Below are 16,861 nucleotides of genomic sequence, written 5' to 3'. Positions count from 1 at the left end.
TACTCTTCCGTAAATAGATAGATAGATAAATACTTTATTCATCCCAATTTGGGAAATTGTTTTGTTGCAGCAGCGTACAGTAAAATATATGAAAACAATTAAAGTAAAAACAAGCAAATAGAATAGAATAATATAAAATAAAATAAAAATAGTGAATAAACATTCGCTATGTACAAATCTACAGTATGAAGAGTTTTTTTTTTTTTTTTTTTTTTTTTAAACTCTTCCGTAATAATGACACCCATCAGGAAAGGAGCTAAATTTATTTCTTATACAAACTGCTCCGGTTCTGAAACAGGTGCCGCTGTAAGAATTCCCAGAATGCAGCAGGGGATGATGATGCTTCACATTCACATTACCTGCTGCTAGGTTGCTAAGCTAATTGCACAGAGGCAGTTCAGTGCAGCTACGCGGGGATGTGATGTCCCATCCTTGTTAAACACAAGCTGAGGACTCCGTGCTTTCTGACGGCTCTCGATAAGCAGGAATAACTTTCCAAACTGAGAAAAAAGCGAGATGACGACGCGGTCAGAGAGAGAAAAAGCCCAAAAACTGAATGAGCAGCATCAGGCCATTCTGTCGAAACTGCTGAGAGAGGACGCCAACAAGTATTGTGCCGACTGTGAGGCAAAAGGTAAGACTCTCGCGGCTGGCTTCTTTAAACCTCCTAAGTCACTAATGTGAAGATGAAACGCTGAGGGAAGTTAGCAGCTAACGGCTGCTAAAGCTAGCAACCTGCTGCAACGTTATTCTGACAGGAGTCACTGTGGCAACGCTCGCATCCATCTGACGAGTTGCATAGCAACAAGCATGTAATTCTGTTTTTTGTTGTTGTTGTTTTTATTTTGTCATTGTGCATGTTTTAATTTGACCATTCAAACAGGTTGTGCAATTTTTTTCCCCTCAAGGTAGAATTAAGTCAAATAGATAGTATTGAGCGACGTTTGTCCAAGTAGCTTTAAAAAGATTGAACTTCCGCTGATTGTTTTTCAAAGTAAAACCCCTCATCGTGCTCTTAGGAGAAAAAGGCATTGCTGAGAGGAATTGAGCCAAATGGGTTACATTTATCAGAATATCAAATGCAATGCAATGCAATTTATAGAGCAAGGCAATTTTATTTATAGAGCACAATTCATACTCAAGGCCATTCAAAGGGCTTCACAGCTAAACAAGAAGGCAATAAAATCATTAAAAAGAAATAAAAAAATAATAAAAATAGTAATAATAAATAATAATAAAGAATTTTAAAAATTTAAAAACCCCATTAAATAATAATTAATTAATTTAAAAGTTAAATGGTTGAGTGTTTATTTTGTTTATTTTTGCCTAGTTTATACAGCTACAGGTGCACTTATTAAATTACATGCACATTAAAATGTAGTTTTATAGAGTTTTCATTGATATCGAAAGGTTTCACTCCTGGTATCTTATTTTGAAACGGAACGTCCCTTACTTCCGGTCACTCAGCGTGTAAATGTGGGTAACTTGAGGCAGTTTTCGCCCGATAGTATCGATGTCATGTCCTTGACTGGTTTATTAATGAGCGGAAAACGTGCGTGTCCTGTGTATGCAACGTTGAATTTGAGCAGAAACCTTAAGAGCGACTCCTCTATTCGGCTTTACATCCAATATAACAAGAACAATGCGTTTCAGGCAGATTTCATCCCTTCACTGAGTCAGCAGCATCAGCCTAAGAAAACAGATCTTTGGATGTAATATGAGCAAGCAAAACTGACTCATGATCTTGAGTGTTGCATGAATGATACAGAGTATCATTATATGTGTGTGGAGGTGTAAAAATTCAAGTCTGTTGAGTGGAGTTTGAACTGCTTGTTACCTATGGCTGAGATTAAATTTCTTTTGTGTCATCACCCTGCCTTCCATCTGACCATTATAATCAAATTTATTTATATAGCACATTTCATGTACAAACAATTCAAAGTGCTTTACGTAAAATAAAAGCATTGCAGCAGGGAGTGGAAGAAGCATTAAAATACATAAAAGAATATAAAGAGAAACAAATGAAATAGGATCGATCGGACGATTTTTTTAACAAATATGTTGCAGTACACACGCACCACTGACAGGCATACCTGTCCATCTCATTCGTTGCTGTGAAAATGCCGTCTCTTATGCCGATCGGCCAGAGGTTTATTTGGACGTGTTCAATGCCGTTTTACTAAAATGTCAAGCAAAGCGTGGATTATTGTTTTAAATAGGTCGTTTTGACAAAAAGTCAGGGGTTGCTTTAGGGTTGCTGAGTAATTACTTGGGGTTGCCATAGCAACTGCAAGCAACCCATAGAAAAAAGATCTTTGGCTACTTACTAGTAACATTTATCTCCTCCTCAAATCCGACATCGACACCATGGCTGACGTCCGAAAGTGGTCTGCCTCCCAGTATGTCGTCCATTTCCGTCTGGTACGCGAAATTGGCCGGGCTTGATCCGCTTTTACCATTTTGCCTTTTGGCATTGGAGTAGGCGGCCTTCAGGGCTTTCCATCTTGACTTAATTTGGTCAACGGACCGGTCAAACCCTGCCTCTTTCAAGGCTGTGTGGACATCATTAAAGATTTCCGAGTTCCTCATCTTCCTCCCGTCCAGTTTTGACATGATATTTTGCTCTTGCAACGTTTTAAATAAAACACCGTTTCCTCCCCGACCAATTTTTGTTCTTCTTCTCCGTCGCCGTCACTTTAACTTCGATATCTTCCGTTATCTGCCGTTTAACTAGAACCACACAGTCTTTATTAACGTTATCTCGCGCGCCCTTACACTTGCGCAGTAACATGAAACGTGTTCTAATAAACGGTTTATCCAGGTGCGAATTTCCTCCTTCAATCGGATTATATGAACGGTCCAAACCACCTATTGTAATCGGCTTAAATATTTAACACGTTTATATTTAACGAGGTTATTTGACTGTTTACATGACGCATATTTAATCTCTTTACACGTGTAATCGGTTTAAACGTGCATTTAATCAGATTAAACGTGTCCATATAAACGCACACAAGGTGCGTTTATATGTGAGTCAGCTTTGGTTTGGTAAACGTGTTCCTTGGTTTTTATCCTCATCCATGTTCTAAACTGTATTTCATGATTCTTATCTGATGTCGTACTTTACCATCAGGTGTGCTGAAGGCAAATCCACTTAAACCCGAGTTGTCTTCCTGCTGAATGCGTTCTATTTGTACAGAATAAAACCTGTCAACCTTTTTTCTGCTGATTGTCCAACTGTCTTGCAGAGTTTGTTTGAGGAAATGGACTCTGCTCAGTTTTTTTTTATTAAATATTACTATTTCTTTAGATTTTCCTCTCTGTTTGTGTAACTTTAAACTAGGTGGCCTTTATCAGTGGAAGAAGTTGTACGGATGTTTTGTTCGACCACGTGTTCCCAAGCGGATGGGTCTGAAAATTATATGTACTGAGTGAGAACGTTAACTGATGCCCAGGCAGCAGTTATGTGCATGAAAGCAATTGGCAGGCTGGGACCGTTTGTGACCAAAGTTCGGCACATCATTTAGCTGCGTGGGCGTTTTTGCTGAAACAGCAAGTTGGCAAAGTGGTTGGCGTCTTTTCCGAATTTCAAGACTAAGATAACAAGACACACACTAAGCAGCTGCATTTACTGTATGGATAGTTGAGCAATAAATCTAGCAACAATCTAGTGTTGATTTTTTTTTTATTTTTTTTTTTATTATTTATTTTTAATTTTTATTATTTTAGGATGATTAAAACATCCCTTCTGGGATGGCAAATCTTTATCAAAACTGTAAATCTGTGGTTGTAAGTCCACAGCTGGAATAAATCCGAACCGGATACAAGGAACTTTTACAAGACTGGCACCAGCCTGATCCATTATGTTCAGCCAAAGTTTTCCCCTTCAGTTCGCGGCACAGATTTCTGTTTCTTCTTCTCACAGAAATCAGAATTTTTCTTTGTTTGCTCATCTGAAAGCTTCGGAAAAAGCTTCAGTAAATGGTCCCTGATTTTCTTTTTCTTTTTTTCTGGAGGTTGTGGGGGTTATGACACCCCCCCCCCCATTGTTCATTATTACAACTACCAAATGATAAATTGCTATCATTTACAGTGCCTTGTAAAAATTCAAGTACACCCGAGTTTCACAACTGATGTCGTGGATAAAAACTCCGTAACTCCTCAAGCAGCTGCATTAGTCTTTTGAAGTCTAATAATTAGTATTTTAAGTCTTCATTTCTTCTTTCAACGAAATGAAGAAACTTTCTCAAGACAGAAGGAAATAATAGTTTTGAGAAGAGAAGGACAAACCTACAAAGCAATTGCCAGAAAACTCTAAATATCTGTAGGTGCACTTCAGAAGGCAGCTGCTCTCCATCATCTCGGTGTGAGCCTGGGAGGTAACTTCCCTGCAGGGGACACGTTTCTCTGTGCATCTATTCTGTGTGAAAGATGCTTAACTGCTCCAAAAGTGACAGCTCCACTTACTGACACCCTCCTGCCACCACATCTGCACCAACTGGGCAGAGATGGCTCTCGATAGCAGGCTTTCCCGGCAGAGTTTCTACAAAGAAACTACCCTCAAGCCCCCGAAACAAGAAGAAGAAACTGAAGTGGGGCCAAGGTCCACGTACACTTGATGGCTGTGTTCGAAACCGCATACTTCTCCTACTACTCATACTAACTTTAACTTTTTTTAAGTTCACGGATGCATACTAGATTCTCCTAAATGTTGGGTATGCATCATGAGGTTACTACTCATACTCAAACTACCCAAGATGCAACGTAACGTGACGTCGCCGATCGTCATTTCCTGTCAAAACGGCAGTTTCAAGCTAGCTACAACGAGGGTAGGTTCACTTCCTGTTTTCAAAACAAAAGTACCAATTGTATCGTAATGGCTTTCCCTATGATAAAAGGCAACGGGTAAATAACCGGAAGTGTGTTAGCTCACTGCGGCTAGCTTTAGTAGCGCCAAATTTGTGGGAAGAAAATTGTAAATAGCCGGTATTTTGTCAGATTTTCAACACGTTGGGGATCTAAACGACTACTTTCTCACCTGAAAATGTTTCAAATGTTGCAAAAGTTTACAGAGTTTATAGCAGGAGTGAAATGCATTATGGGTAAACGCTCTGCATACTGTCTGATCAATGAGTATGCAGTTTGCAAGTATGTAGTATGTAGTAGTAGGCGGTTTCGAACACAGACGATGACTCGCATACGAAAGGATGAAATAAGTTTACTTAAACTACCCTTCAGTTAGGTCGCATACAGCGCTTTGGATTAAGGAAGGAACCTGCTTATCTCCTCCGGCTGCTGAGCGTGTTGGCACAGGGATGAATATAGTTTTGGCCTTCTTTTCAGACATTACCAATCGTGGTGGCATTCAGTGGCTTAACGGCTCTCCCCACATCGTGCACAGCCATTACTTCTGCCTCTGAGGGAGAGCTGAGACGGCTTTCATTCCTCTGTCATTCGGCTGACTTAGCTCTGGAGATCGCCGGTTTGCCGCCCCAGCAAACGTTTCAGCATCGCCAGCACACTGATTGCAGACCTGGTTGTATTTACTCAAAATCACGGTTTGTCGTGGTACTCGATGAGTAAAAATCAAGCACTTACTCTTAGCCGAGAAAGCGTTTCACAGCTGGCAGTTTAAGAGCAGCTTGGGAGGCTGAGTTGAGGGTTCGGGGGGGAGAACAGTCACGGTGTAACAGCTCCATCAGAACCACGGTGCTGACCGTTGTTGCAGCAGTTTTGTCTTTGTTAACGCATTCTTATGATGCCTTTGGACAATATCTCAATATTAGCACTCGGTGTGTGGCTGGTTTTAATTTTGCTCGTACCTACCGTGAACATCAGATGCAAGTTTGCAGTCACTGTCAGCACATGAGAAGTAAATGTGTGCCGTGCATTCTTTGCTCCGGATGTCCCGCTGTCACGTGTTACAGTGCAGAGCACTGGTTGGTCATTTCACTGCACATACTGTCTCCTGGAGGGTTTTGTAGCAGAAAGCAACGTCTCATTGAATCAATCAATCAATCAATCTTTATTTATATAGCGCATTTCATACCACAGGCAACTCAATGTGCTTTACATAAAGACATACAGAAATACAGAAAAAATAAATACAGGTAAATAAAAACATCAATCAGGTCATTTTAGCTAACAGTAAGATTGGTATAACTATAACAGAGTAAAAGTAAATTTAGCTAATAGTAGGATTGGTATAACTATAACAGAGTAAAAGTAAATTTAGCTAATAGTAGGATTGGTATAACTATAACAGAGTAAAAGTAAATTTAGCTAATAGTAGGATTGGTATAACTATAACAGAGTAAAAGTAAATTTAGCTAATAGTAGGATTGGTATAACTATAACAGAGTAAAAGTAAATTTAGCTAACAGTAAGATTGGTATAACTATAACAGAGTAAAAGTAAATTTAGCTAATAGTAAGTTTGGTATAACTATAACAGAGTAAAAGTAAATTTAGCTAATAGTAGGATTGGTATAACTATAACAGAGTAAAAGTAAATTTAGCTAATAGTAGGATTGGTATAACTATAACAGAGCAAAAGTAAATTTAGCTAATAGTAGGATTGGTATAACTATAACAGAGTAAAAGTAAATTTAGCTAACAGTAAGATTGGTATAACTATAACAGAGTAAAAGTAAATTTAGCTAATAGTAAGTTTGGTATAACAATAACAGAGTAAAAGTAAATTTAGCTAATAGTAGGATTGGTATAACTATAACAGAGTAAAAGTAAAGTTAGCTAACAGTAGGATTGGTATAACTATAACAGAGCAAAAGTAAATTTAGCTAATAGTAGGATTGGTATAACTATAACAGAGTAAAAGTAAATTTAGCTAATAGTAAGATTGGTATAACTATAACAGAGCAAAAGTAAATTTAGCTAATAGTAGGATTGGTATAACTATAACAGAGCAAAGTAAATTTAGCTAATAGTAACATTGGTATAACTATAACAGGTAATTTGAGTAAACTAACAAAAGCTAACAAACATGGAAAAACTTTCCTCTAAGAGGAAGCATTTAAAAATATAGCTAATAACAGAACGGTTGATATAATGAATGATAGCAGATCTTTAATATATGAATATGACTAAGTTTTCCTCCTAGTGAAGTATTCATAAGATCAGAAACATGGATAAGCTTTCCTCTAAGAGGGAGCATTTAAAAATCCGTTCAATGGTCCATAAATTAAAGGGGACTTGGGTAAAAACTTTCATCTGAGAGGAAATATTAAGGTTTATACAGTGATAATGGGTCTTAATAAACCATTTGAATATAGTTTTCCTCTTAGTGAAGCGTTAATAAGATAAGGGTAGAATGAGAGAGGAAATAACACATTGGGGGAGAGGAGGAGAAAAACCTCAGCACAGAGAAGCAAAACATTCACAAACAAGCATTGGGACCAGTGAAGGAGGTGTAGGAATTGCGTGTGTTATTCAATGAGCGTGTGTGTGTGTGCGAGTGGGTGTGTGCACGTAAGTCTGTGCAAATTGTATCAGGCATTTGTCCTTGACAATGATGTGAGTATGTCAGTATGTGAATGGGTAAAAGTAGGGCTGTGCTCACTGTTCTGTGTTGTTTTAATGTGAGTTTGTTTGCTTTGCAGGGTAAAAGTGTGTGAGCAGTTTGCCCTGAGAACGGAGACGGTGAAACGGCAGCTGCATTTTCAGTTTAAACTATCATCGGTTTGACTAGAAATTCAAATTTGAAGCTGATAATAAACTTTCAAGCAACACAAAACGTAAGCAGCCGACACGTTTGTCAGCACGGCCGGGAAAGCCTTTCAGAAGCAAAGAATGAACACTGAAAAGAATCCAAGTTGAGCAGTAAATTTCCAACTCGCGTGTCCTGTCGCCGCTGATTTTCACTCGGGCTATAAATGATCACAGCAGCTGATTTATATTAAAAAAGAAAGTATATTCCAAGCAAGCTACATTCAGATTTGATGTGCTGCTTTGTTTTTTTTTCTTTTTCTCATCAGTCGGTGACTGCAGCCTACATCTCGAGGCGTGTTTCTTATGTTAGTTGTGGAGCATTAGCATCCAGCCTTGTCCAGTGAGTCATGCTGATTATTTCGCAGCTATTTTTATCCAGACACCGGATGGAGGATGAAACATCCTTGTAGAGCCAGAATTTGTTCTTGAAATCGCAGAAAATTAGCGCGTCTGTCGAGCATCTGAATGGTTTCTAATTCTAATATTCAAATGTCGTTGAGGTTTATGCATCTTGTGTTTATTTTTAGATTTATTCTGGCCTCATTTACATAAACGGGACTAATACAGCAGCAAGAACGGCAAAGTCTGGAAGTGTAGAACGCATCATTCACAGTTCAGATTAAACTAGTGCGTGACAGTAGAAATTGAATTATGTCTTATAGCTGGGAAATGTTTTTTTTTTTTTATAAGCTCCAATATCTCTGACTTGGCAGCAAAGACTACTACAGGGTTCATTGTGTCATTGTTAAAGAGGAGTTAAATAAGGGTTGAGTTCATTAGATACACCACTGCGGGGAACAATTTTCGAGTATTTTCTTCATCGGTGCTTTTCTAATTGGTTTACTTGTGCACTGTAGGCAAAAACTGTGTTTTTGTTAAACAGTTAGTGTTTATTGACTCAGACAACTTGAATCTGGGCCTTTCTGTTGCTGGATTCTTGGCTGGCGTATTGTCTAACGTCAATTTTCACAATGTTTCTTTTTCATTTAAGCCAGCTAGCAACCATTGTTAAAGAGGGTAAGTTATGAAAAAAAACCTTTCTTTCCTGTTGATATATATTTGGGTATCGCAAGTCACTACCGACTCAGAAAAATGTGCCATTCAATGTTGCAATCTGCCACTACAAAAACAAACTTGTCACATTTGTAAAACTTTGCAGATGAGAACTCAACGGTGGAATGGAGTGACAGTGAACCTTTGAGTTTATTGCTCCAAATCTGAAGCTTGAGTTTCAAAACTTAATCACATTTTAACTACTGATTTTATCTGATTCTATCTATTGTTCTTATTTCTTTCTTTTTTGTTTAAAATTTAAATCATGCTTTTTATTTCTACTGTTTTAATGCATCTGTAAAGCACTTTAAATCGAATTGTGCTATACAGATAAACTTGCCTTGCCTTGCCTTGACTTGCCTATTGAGCCAGTACGGGACAAAAGGGGTTTTAATAACCTGTGGCAGTTCAACACGTGACCTGCGATGAGATTATGCTCACTACCAACAGTTGAACTACAGACATTGGCAATGCAAGCATTTGAGAAGGAATCTGTCGTTCAAGTGTTTCTCTATCGGTTTTGTGGGTGTTAGTCTGAACTCGGTTTGTTGCGTGTGCTATTCCCTCTCATACTGTAATGGCAAGGCAAATTTATTTATAGAGCACAATTCGTACACAAGGTAATTCAAAGTGCTTTACAGCTACATAAAATCACAAAAAGGCAATAAAATCATGACATTTTTTTTTTTTTTAAATTAAATAAAAAAATTAAAAAACAAAACAAAAAAAACATTAAAAATAATCATTAATGAATTAATTCAAAAGTGAAGAGTGCAGATAAAATACTTTCAGGTGTCAATTTAGGCAATTTAGCAAAGATAAAAAAAGAAAACGATGCTCAGAGGAAGCAGCTTCTTATAACATGAACACAGAAGTTGTTTCAGCAGCTGTTTTTGATAACATCAGTGTCACATTCCTTGCAGCTTGTAAGAACTCAATAACATTTTTAAGGCGAGGCATGTTTATTTATATAGCGCATTTCATACCATAATAATCATTTCATAATAATGTGCTGCGAGGGTTATCGAGTAACGCTGATCTGAAATGAGATTGTGGAAGACAGAGATGTAGGGGAGTTTTAGTGACCCTAACGGCCTCGGTGTGCTTCTCCGTCGCTATCTGTCAATCCGACTCCGTGGTCACGAAACCTTTCGAAGTTCTCCGTCGGGTTGTCGGATACCCAAGGCAGTTCACCTCCCGATCAGTAGGCGGCGCTACGTTAAACGACCCAATCTCGCGACGTCTATCGTGAAAGTCGTAGATGGATTGTTTACCTTCCGGCTCCGTTCCTCACAGTGAAGGATGGTGACCGAGAGAGAAAGACTGTTGGAGTTGGAGCTTGTTGAAATTGAAATGCAAATAATAATTATTTTTTTTAACAATATGTTTATTGATATTTGAAATTTACCCCCCCCCACATACAATCGGAATAAACAATACTGCAACATAACAGCATTCACATCCACAATAGTCACAACAAGAAAAATATATAAGCTAAATGAAAAACAAATAAAATGTAAGGTTTAAAAAGGAAAAAAAAAAGATAATAAAAGAAAAAAAGGAAAATGTACACAACATAGATATACTTGCAGGATAAGTTATGCAGTAGCCTGTACATAATGAAATACTTTAAGTGGCTAGGTTGGCCATCACAATTAAGAGAAGTGCTATTTTGCAAAAAGGTCACAAAGCTCCACCAGCATTTATCAAAAAGCAGAGTTTTTTCCCTGAGATTAAACATAATCTTTTCTGAGGGTAAGTATGATGAGAGCTCTTTAAGCCACAAGGAAACACCAGGGGGCTCCCCACTTTTCCAGCGAATGGCTGTACATTTATTAGCTGCAATCAGAGCCAGTCAAACCTCCAAATGCAAATAATTTTGACCAAATGTTGACCGGCACACAGTAGACTCTTTCAAAAATGGCGGCGTTGTTGTTCTGAGAGGAAGGAGCTAAACCGGAAAAGTGATTCAGAACCCTCCATTGGTTTTGTGTGATGCGGTGTAGTTGAGTGCACTGTTTCAGGTAGATAACACCCTGTCATCCGAGTTACTTTGTGCCAGATGTTTGGGCATAGAGGTGGAATTGAAGTGCTTGAAGTAGAATTGAATCATTAAGGTTTTGTCTCTTCACCATCCGAGAATGAAAAGAATGATTAGTTTTTTTTGTCTATTCAGCTTATAACACAAGGGAGGCAGAGAATGAGCTTTTTTTTTGATTTCTAAAAACAAGTGTGCACTCGGTGCGTCTGGCTGTTGCAGCCCAGCTATGTGACCGCTGCATTGTGGTGACTCACCTGACCCTCTGAGCTGTAATTCCACCCTCACTCCTGCCTTCTGCCTACACACCCTGCCCTACATTTCCTGTCTGTGTGAGAATGCGGGAGGGGGCGAAATGGAGTCCTTATCGATTGCGTTTTCATTCTCCCGCTCCCTGTGTTGCACAAGTCCATCCATCATTTATTGTTGAGTGTCCCGACTGTAATTTTCCACTGCTCTTATTTTATACCAACGTGATTCACACACCACAGACTCATGCAGACGCAGCCCGGCTGTGCGTCGGTGTTATGACTTGTGATGGGGAGTTGCTCTGAGCTGGCACATCATGTCCCCTATGCTGGCACCGCAGATCTCAGCGAGGGGCCTGCGGGCCACTCAGCGCTCCAATGACCCGTCCTTGGTACCACACTGCTGTCACGCATCAACACTAGTGGAGGACATCTACTCACTTGCTTCCAGAAGCCTGCAAGTGCACTGTTAAACATGCAAAGGGCACGGGGGGTTTAGGACAGACTTAGGAGAACCGAAGCTCATTCTGAGTGTCACTTTGTAACTTTTGTGCTAATGTTAGAAGCGTCAGAAATGTAACTTGAGCTCTTGATATTTGCTATAAGCATCTAAAATCTCTGAGTAACAGAGGGCAACTTGGGTAAAAACATTGTGATTACTGTTTGGGTGTCAGACATTCTATCTATCTATCTATCTATCTATCTATCTATCTATCTATCTATCTATCTATCTATCTATCTATCTATCTATCTATCTATCTATCTATCTATCTATCTATCTATCTATCTATCTATCTATCTATCTATCATTTGTGAAGTGTCCTCAAGCAGGATTTGCTGCTGTTCTGTTTTCTCCGCTAACATTTTAACCGATAATGGAGATAATTAGACTTATTTACGTCAGTCCCAACACTTCACTGCGAGTTATCAGGTTCCCGCTTTGTCTTGACGAACTGTGCTTTCAGGTCATTGCAGCCCTATAGAGGTTCCCTCTGATGCTACGTTTTTAGCTCAGATGTCAGCGAATCTGTTCAACTCTACGGTTCTTCGGGGGCTTTCCCTTCCCTCTCTGCGCCACTCTTCCTCTCGAAGCCGCACGGTAGCTCGTAAATGCATGTTCAAAATAAACTACACTGGTTATGGTATTAAAGCAGCTTAGAAGCCTTTGTTTTTTTTTTTTTTTTTTGCTTGTTTTTTAACCCCTTGTCCTGTCCAGCATTATGGCAGCAGAATTGTAATCTGAATACCGTTTATGCCAAACACATTTGCTATGCAAAGGAAAGCTTTATGAATGTAAAGTCCCACTTGATGCCCATCAACTGCTTATTTATGTATTAATTTATTTTTGTTACAATACTTAACATGTAATAGCGCCGAACCGGAAAAGAGAGAGAGAAAAGAAAAAAAACAAAGGAACAGAAATAGAAAGAAACAATCAGAGAAAACAATGGAAAACCAGACAACCAGCTGCTACACCTGTAAAAACAAAACAGAAGAGAATCCACGGCCTTTGGAGGGAATCCAGGCTTGTTTTTTGAACAACAGTGCAGCTTTTTGCACAGGCTATAAGGATGTTTTCAGACTCAGACGATAGTTCCAGCAGGACACGTTCACATTGATTCTCTTTGCTGTGGAAAACATGTCAGAGAACCAAACCGATCGCTCTGAATCTGGTTAGGTTGACAGTGCAGTACCCTTTTATCACCAGCAGATGGAAGACTGTCTTCACTTTATTTTCTTCTGCCCTACGTCGGTCTCTTTCAGTCATTATTAAATCCAACGTTGCTTTTAACACGGTATCCATCTGTCTTTATGTTTTGGTCCTTAATGTTCCTTATGTTCAAGAACCAATAAAAAAAGTGATGAGTTTTTGTATTGTATTTCTTCTTCTTTATTTTCCTCTTGTAAGTAAGAGGGAATGCTCTTGGGAATCCTGGAGAGGAGGATATCTTTCCTTCTGGAAGCACTATCCTCTCCTCCTCATTACTGGGGGACCCACTAATGGGCCAGCAGGGAGCAGCACAGCCCTTCTGTTTTCCCCTCAGAATCTCACTCTCTCCCCCCAGTTCAGCCCTAAAGATTCTGGCAGCTTCTCCACGATTTACTGAGAGGGGTTTTTATTAATTAGGAAATGGAGGTTGTTAACCTTCAATAAAGGAGGATACCGCCGAATATCAACACGGCGATGGTTTATTGTGTTGCCCGCGGCACCATTCAGCCTTCTGCAGTAAAATTTGCAGTTGTTTTTTCGTTCCTAGAGGGGAAATGAAGAAGTTCTAAATTGGATTTATATGCCAGACGTAATTTAAGAATGTGTAAATATTATAGAGAGATTTTAAAGTCTTTTACGGGAGAACATTAAGCCAAGGTTGGGGAGACCAAGGATGAGACGAAAAGATGGCTTTAAAACGAAAGGTGGCTGTGAGCTGCGAGCTGGATGGGTTTCCTTGCAGATCGAGGAGGCGGCGTTATGAGCACGAGAGAACTGGTACAAGTCCACATATTCTGCTTCCTTAAGGCGAGACACGGCGGGCAAAAACAGGGATTATTCATGCTGTGGTCAATTTTTAGATTTTGGGCCAGTCTACTCCTTCGATATGCGTTATTTCAAAACATAAATTAAAATGTTTATTTCATCACATTTTGTTTAATCGCGGCAGTACGTTTCGCCCAAATTTACCAAAAAGAATTCCCCTATTTAAATCTTTAAATGCCGTTTTCTCAAAATCAGTTTTTTGTATTTTTCCAGTATCAATATCTGAGCCTATGGAGCACCTACTAACACCAAACTTTCCAGTTATACACTTAGCAGTATTCGGAAGATAATTACAGAAGGATTTGTTGATAAATCATTTCTGGCCTGATTTATGTGACATTATAAAAAAAAAAAAATATGGCGAAAATTGATGTTTTTTAGGCTATGGGCAGTATATTTTGATTTCCTAGGAAATGAAAGCAGATATCCTGAAACCCCTCTGTAATGTTCTTTTCATTTTGTGTGTAAACAAAATGAGAAAAGAATTTTGCACCTGGCTTTGTCATATGTTCAGATCTATCTTCCAGAAATATATGCAAATGTGCGCATATTTAATGAGATAATGCATAATTTGCATAATTAAACATACAAATTTCTAAAACTTGTAATACATTTTTTTTTCATACTTGTCTAAGTAATCAACTGAGGAAGTTTCATGGTGATATCTATTATTTTAAAATATTACCCTATTCACCTGTAGTGTCTCGGCTTAAGCCTCCAACCTTTTGAACTATGCATCCACACTTGAAATCCCTCACATAAATATTTATTGATCAAATAAGCCAGCAGGAGTCGCAGTAAATTGATCTCCCCTCTCGTGTTTTCTCACGTGTTTGTTGCCGCTGCGCATTTCAACCCCAGGTCCAGGCCTCCGGCTCGATTAAACGGCACGTGAAAAGGGATAGGGTGGGGGCGGGGCGGTGTTGGTGGAAGAGTGGAACGTAACTCATCTGACATCTTCAGTCACTGTCTGTCCCTCTCTGCCTCTCGCCAGTCGTTGTCCTGACAGGACGGGCCTCTGCTGGGATGTCTTGGCTGGTTTGTCGATGGAATAATTGCTTTCCTTTATGCTCGCATAATCATAGGCTGTGTTCGAAACTGCATACTTCTCCTACTACTCATACTAACTTTAACTTTTTTAAGTTCCCGGATGCATACTAGATTTGCCGAAATGTTGGGTATGCATCATGAGGTTAATACTCATACTCAAACTACCCAAGATGCAACGTAACGTGACGTCGCCGATCGTCATTTCCTGTCAAAACGGCAGTTTCAAGCTAGCTGCAACTAGGGTAGGTTCACTTCCTGTTTTCAAAACAAAAGCACCAATTGTATGGTAATAGCTTTCCCTATGATAAAAGGCAACGGGTATTTTATTTTGTGAAAATAACCAGAAGTACGTTGCTCGCTGCGGCTAGCTTTAGTAGCGCCGAATTCGTGGGAACAAAATGGTAAACAGCCGGTATTTTGTCAGGTTTTCAACACGTTGGGGATCTAAACGACTACTTTCTCACCTGAAAATGTTTCAAATGTTGCTAAAGTTTACAGAGTTTAGAGCTTAAGAGAAATCAGCTTCAGGCCGGCTGATTTCGGCTCGGGCAGGAGCGAAATGCATTGTGGGTAAACGCTCTGCATACTGTCTGATCGATCAGTATGCCGTTTGCAAGTATGTAGTATGTAGTAGGTTTCGAACACAGCCCTAATCATTTCTATTATTATTATCGCATTATGCTGCGACTGGTGTACGTATGCATGAGAACTTAGCATCTTTGAACATTTGCATCACAGCTTCTGAATGTAGATGTTCCCTGGTTGCAACATGATTAGGGCTGGGCGAGTGAACTCGTTATTATCGCGTTAACTTGTTAATTATTTAACGCCGATGAATATTTTATCGCGCATTAACGCAGGTTTTATTATTGTAAAAGTCTGTTGAATGCATCACATTCACACAGTTGCAGCAAACACCACGAAGCATGGAGGAATAAAATAAAGATAAACTAGCAGGTAACATCACCGCTACAGGTGCTCCTCGGTCTCTGTGTGAAGCTCACGGAGCTAACCGGCGCTACTTCCTGTTTTACTTGTTTCAACATAAAAGCATGTATTTCAAAATAAAAAAAAAAACAAACACTGCATTTACTGCCAAGTTGAATTGTCTTCTCAGCGTAGTAGTTCCAGTCTAAAATATCACTTAAAGGCAAAACACACAACTGATAGCAGCAAGTCATTCAAGGAAACAGACAGTGGAGCGAGGCTTCTACATAAAAACTACAGAAAGATGCTGATGTTAAAAGTGTGTTTGCACAACAAATGTTATGGCACTTTCATTCATATGGCAGCACATTTAAAATAAAGCTAAATGCTAAAAGCTATACACTACTTTTGAATTCATTTTTTGATTCTGCGTACAAATGCGATTAATCTAATTAATCAGGGAAAACAACACAATTGTGTTGTGTTTGTTTTTAATTTTCATTAATGATTTTGCTGTAATGTCTGACTCTTCTTTGTCCATTTTATTTGCGGATGATACCAACATTGTCATATCTCACTCTGACTTTGGATGTCTAATCAGAAATGCTAATACCACACTGGAATACGCCTCAGAATGGTTTCAGATGAACAAGCTTTCTTTGAATGTGAACAAATCCAATTATATACTTTTCAGAAACAAAAATAAAACTTTTCCTAAGCAGGACTTAAAGCTGCAAATTAATAACATGGAAATTAAACAAGTCTCATGTATGAAATTTCTTGGGATATTAGTCGATGAAAGATTGTCCTGGAGAAACCATATTGAGTATGTATGCAAAAAAATTATGAAGTCTTATGGTATTATCAGAAGAGTCGCTCCCTTAGTTAATCAATCTTGTCTCATGACATTATATTACAGTTTAATTTATCCATATTTAACATATTGTAATATTGCTTGGGGTGCCTCATATTCTTCTTACCTTAACCAGATACTCCTAATTCAGAAAAGATTCTTAAGAATGATTTCAAACTCTACAAATCAGGCACCATCTGCACCTTTATTCAGTAAATTCAGACTCTTGTCAATTTTTTCTATTAATATGCTTCAAACATCTCTGTTTATGTTTAATTTCATTCATTGTAAACAAGACACTTTTCATACGTTCTTTTTGTTATCATCAGATATTCACTCATATTCAGTAAGAGGTCAGAAAAACTTTCTTTTACCTCTTTGTAGAACTTCCAGACATAAATGTTTTATCATATTCCATGGCCCCCCAGC

The 16,861-nt window shown here is 38.7% G+C and overlaps 1 protein-coding gene across 6 annotated transcripts in view; it reads left to right on the top strand.

The window, feature by feature from the left end:
- Window positions 1-362: 362 nt before the first annotated feature.
- smap1 (small ArfGAP 1) overlaps window positions 363-16,861 on the top strand; it is a 159,970-nt gene continuing 143,471 nt past the window's right edge. For all 6 annotated transcript variants that reach the window (XM_075474616.1, XM_075474613.1, XM_075474615.1 and 3 more), the window contains exon 1: window positions 363-634. In XM_075474616.1, the coding sequence (XP_075330731.1) occupies window positions 517-634 (118 nt within the window). In that variant the 5' untranslated portion in view covers window positions 363-516. The remainder of the gene's footprint in view (window positions 635-16,861) is intronic.

The sequence above is a fragment of the Odontesthes bonariensis genome, chromosome 2, assembly GCF_027942865.1.
Source record: "Odontesthes bonariensis isolate fOdoBon6 chromosome 2, fOdoBon6.hap1, whole genome shotgun sequence".
NCBI lineage: Eukaryota > Metazoa > Chordata > Actinopteri > Atheriniformes > Atherinopsidae > Odontesthes > Odontesthes bonariensis.
Note: the sequence above shows the minus strand (reverse complement) of the source record. Positions and strands in the feature narration are given on the sequence as shown.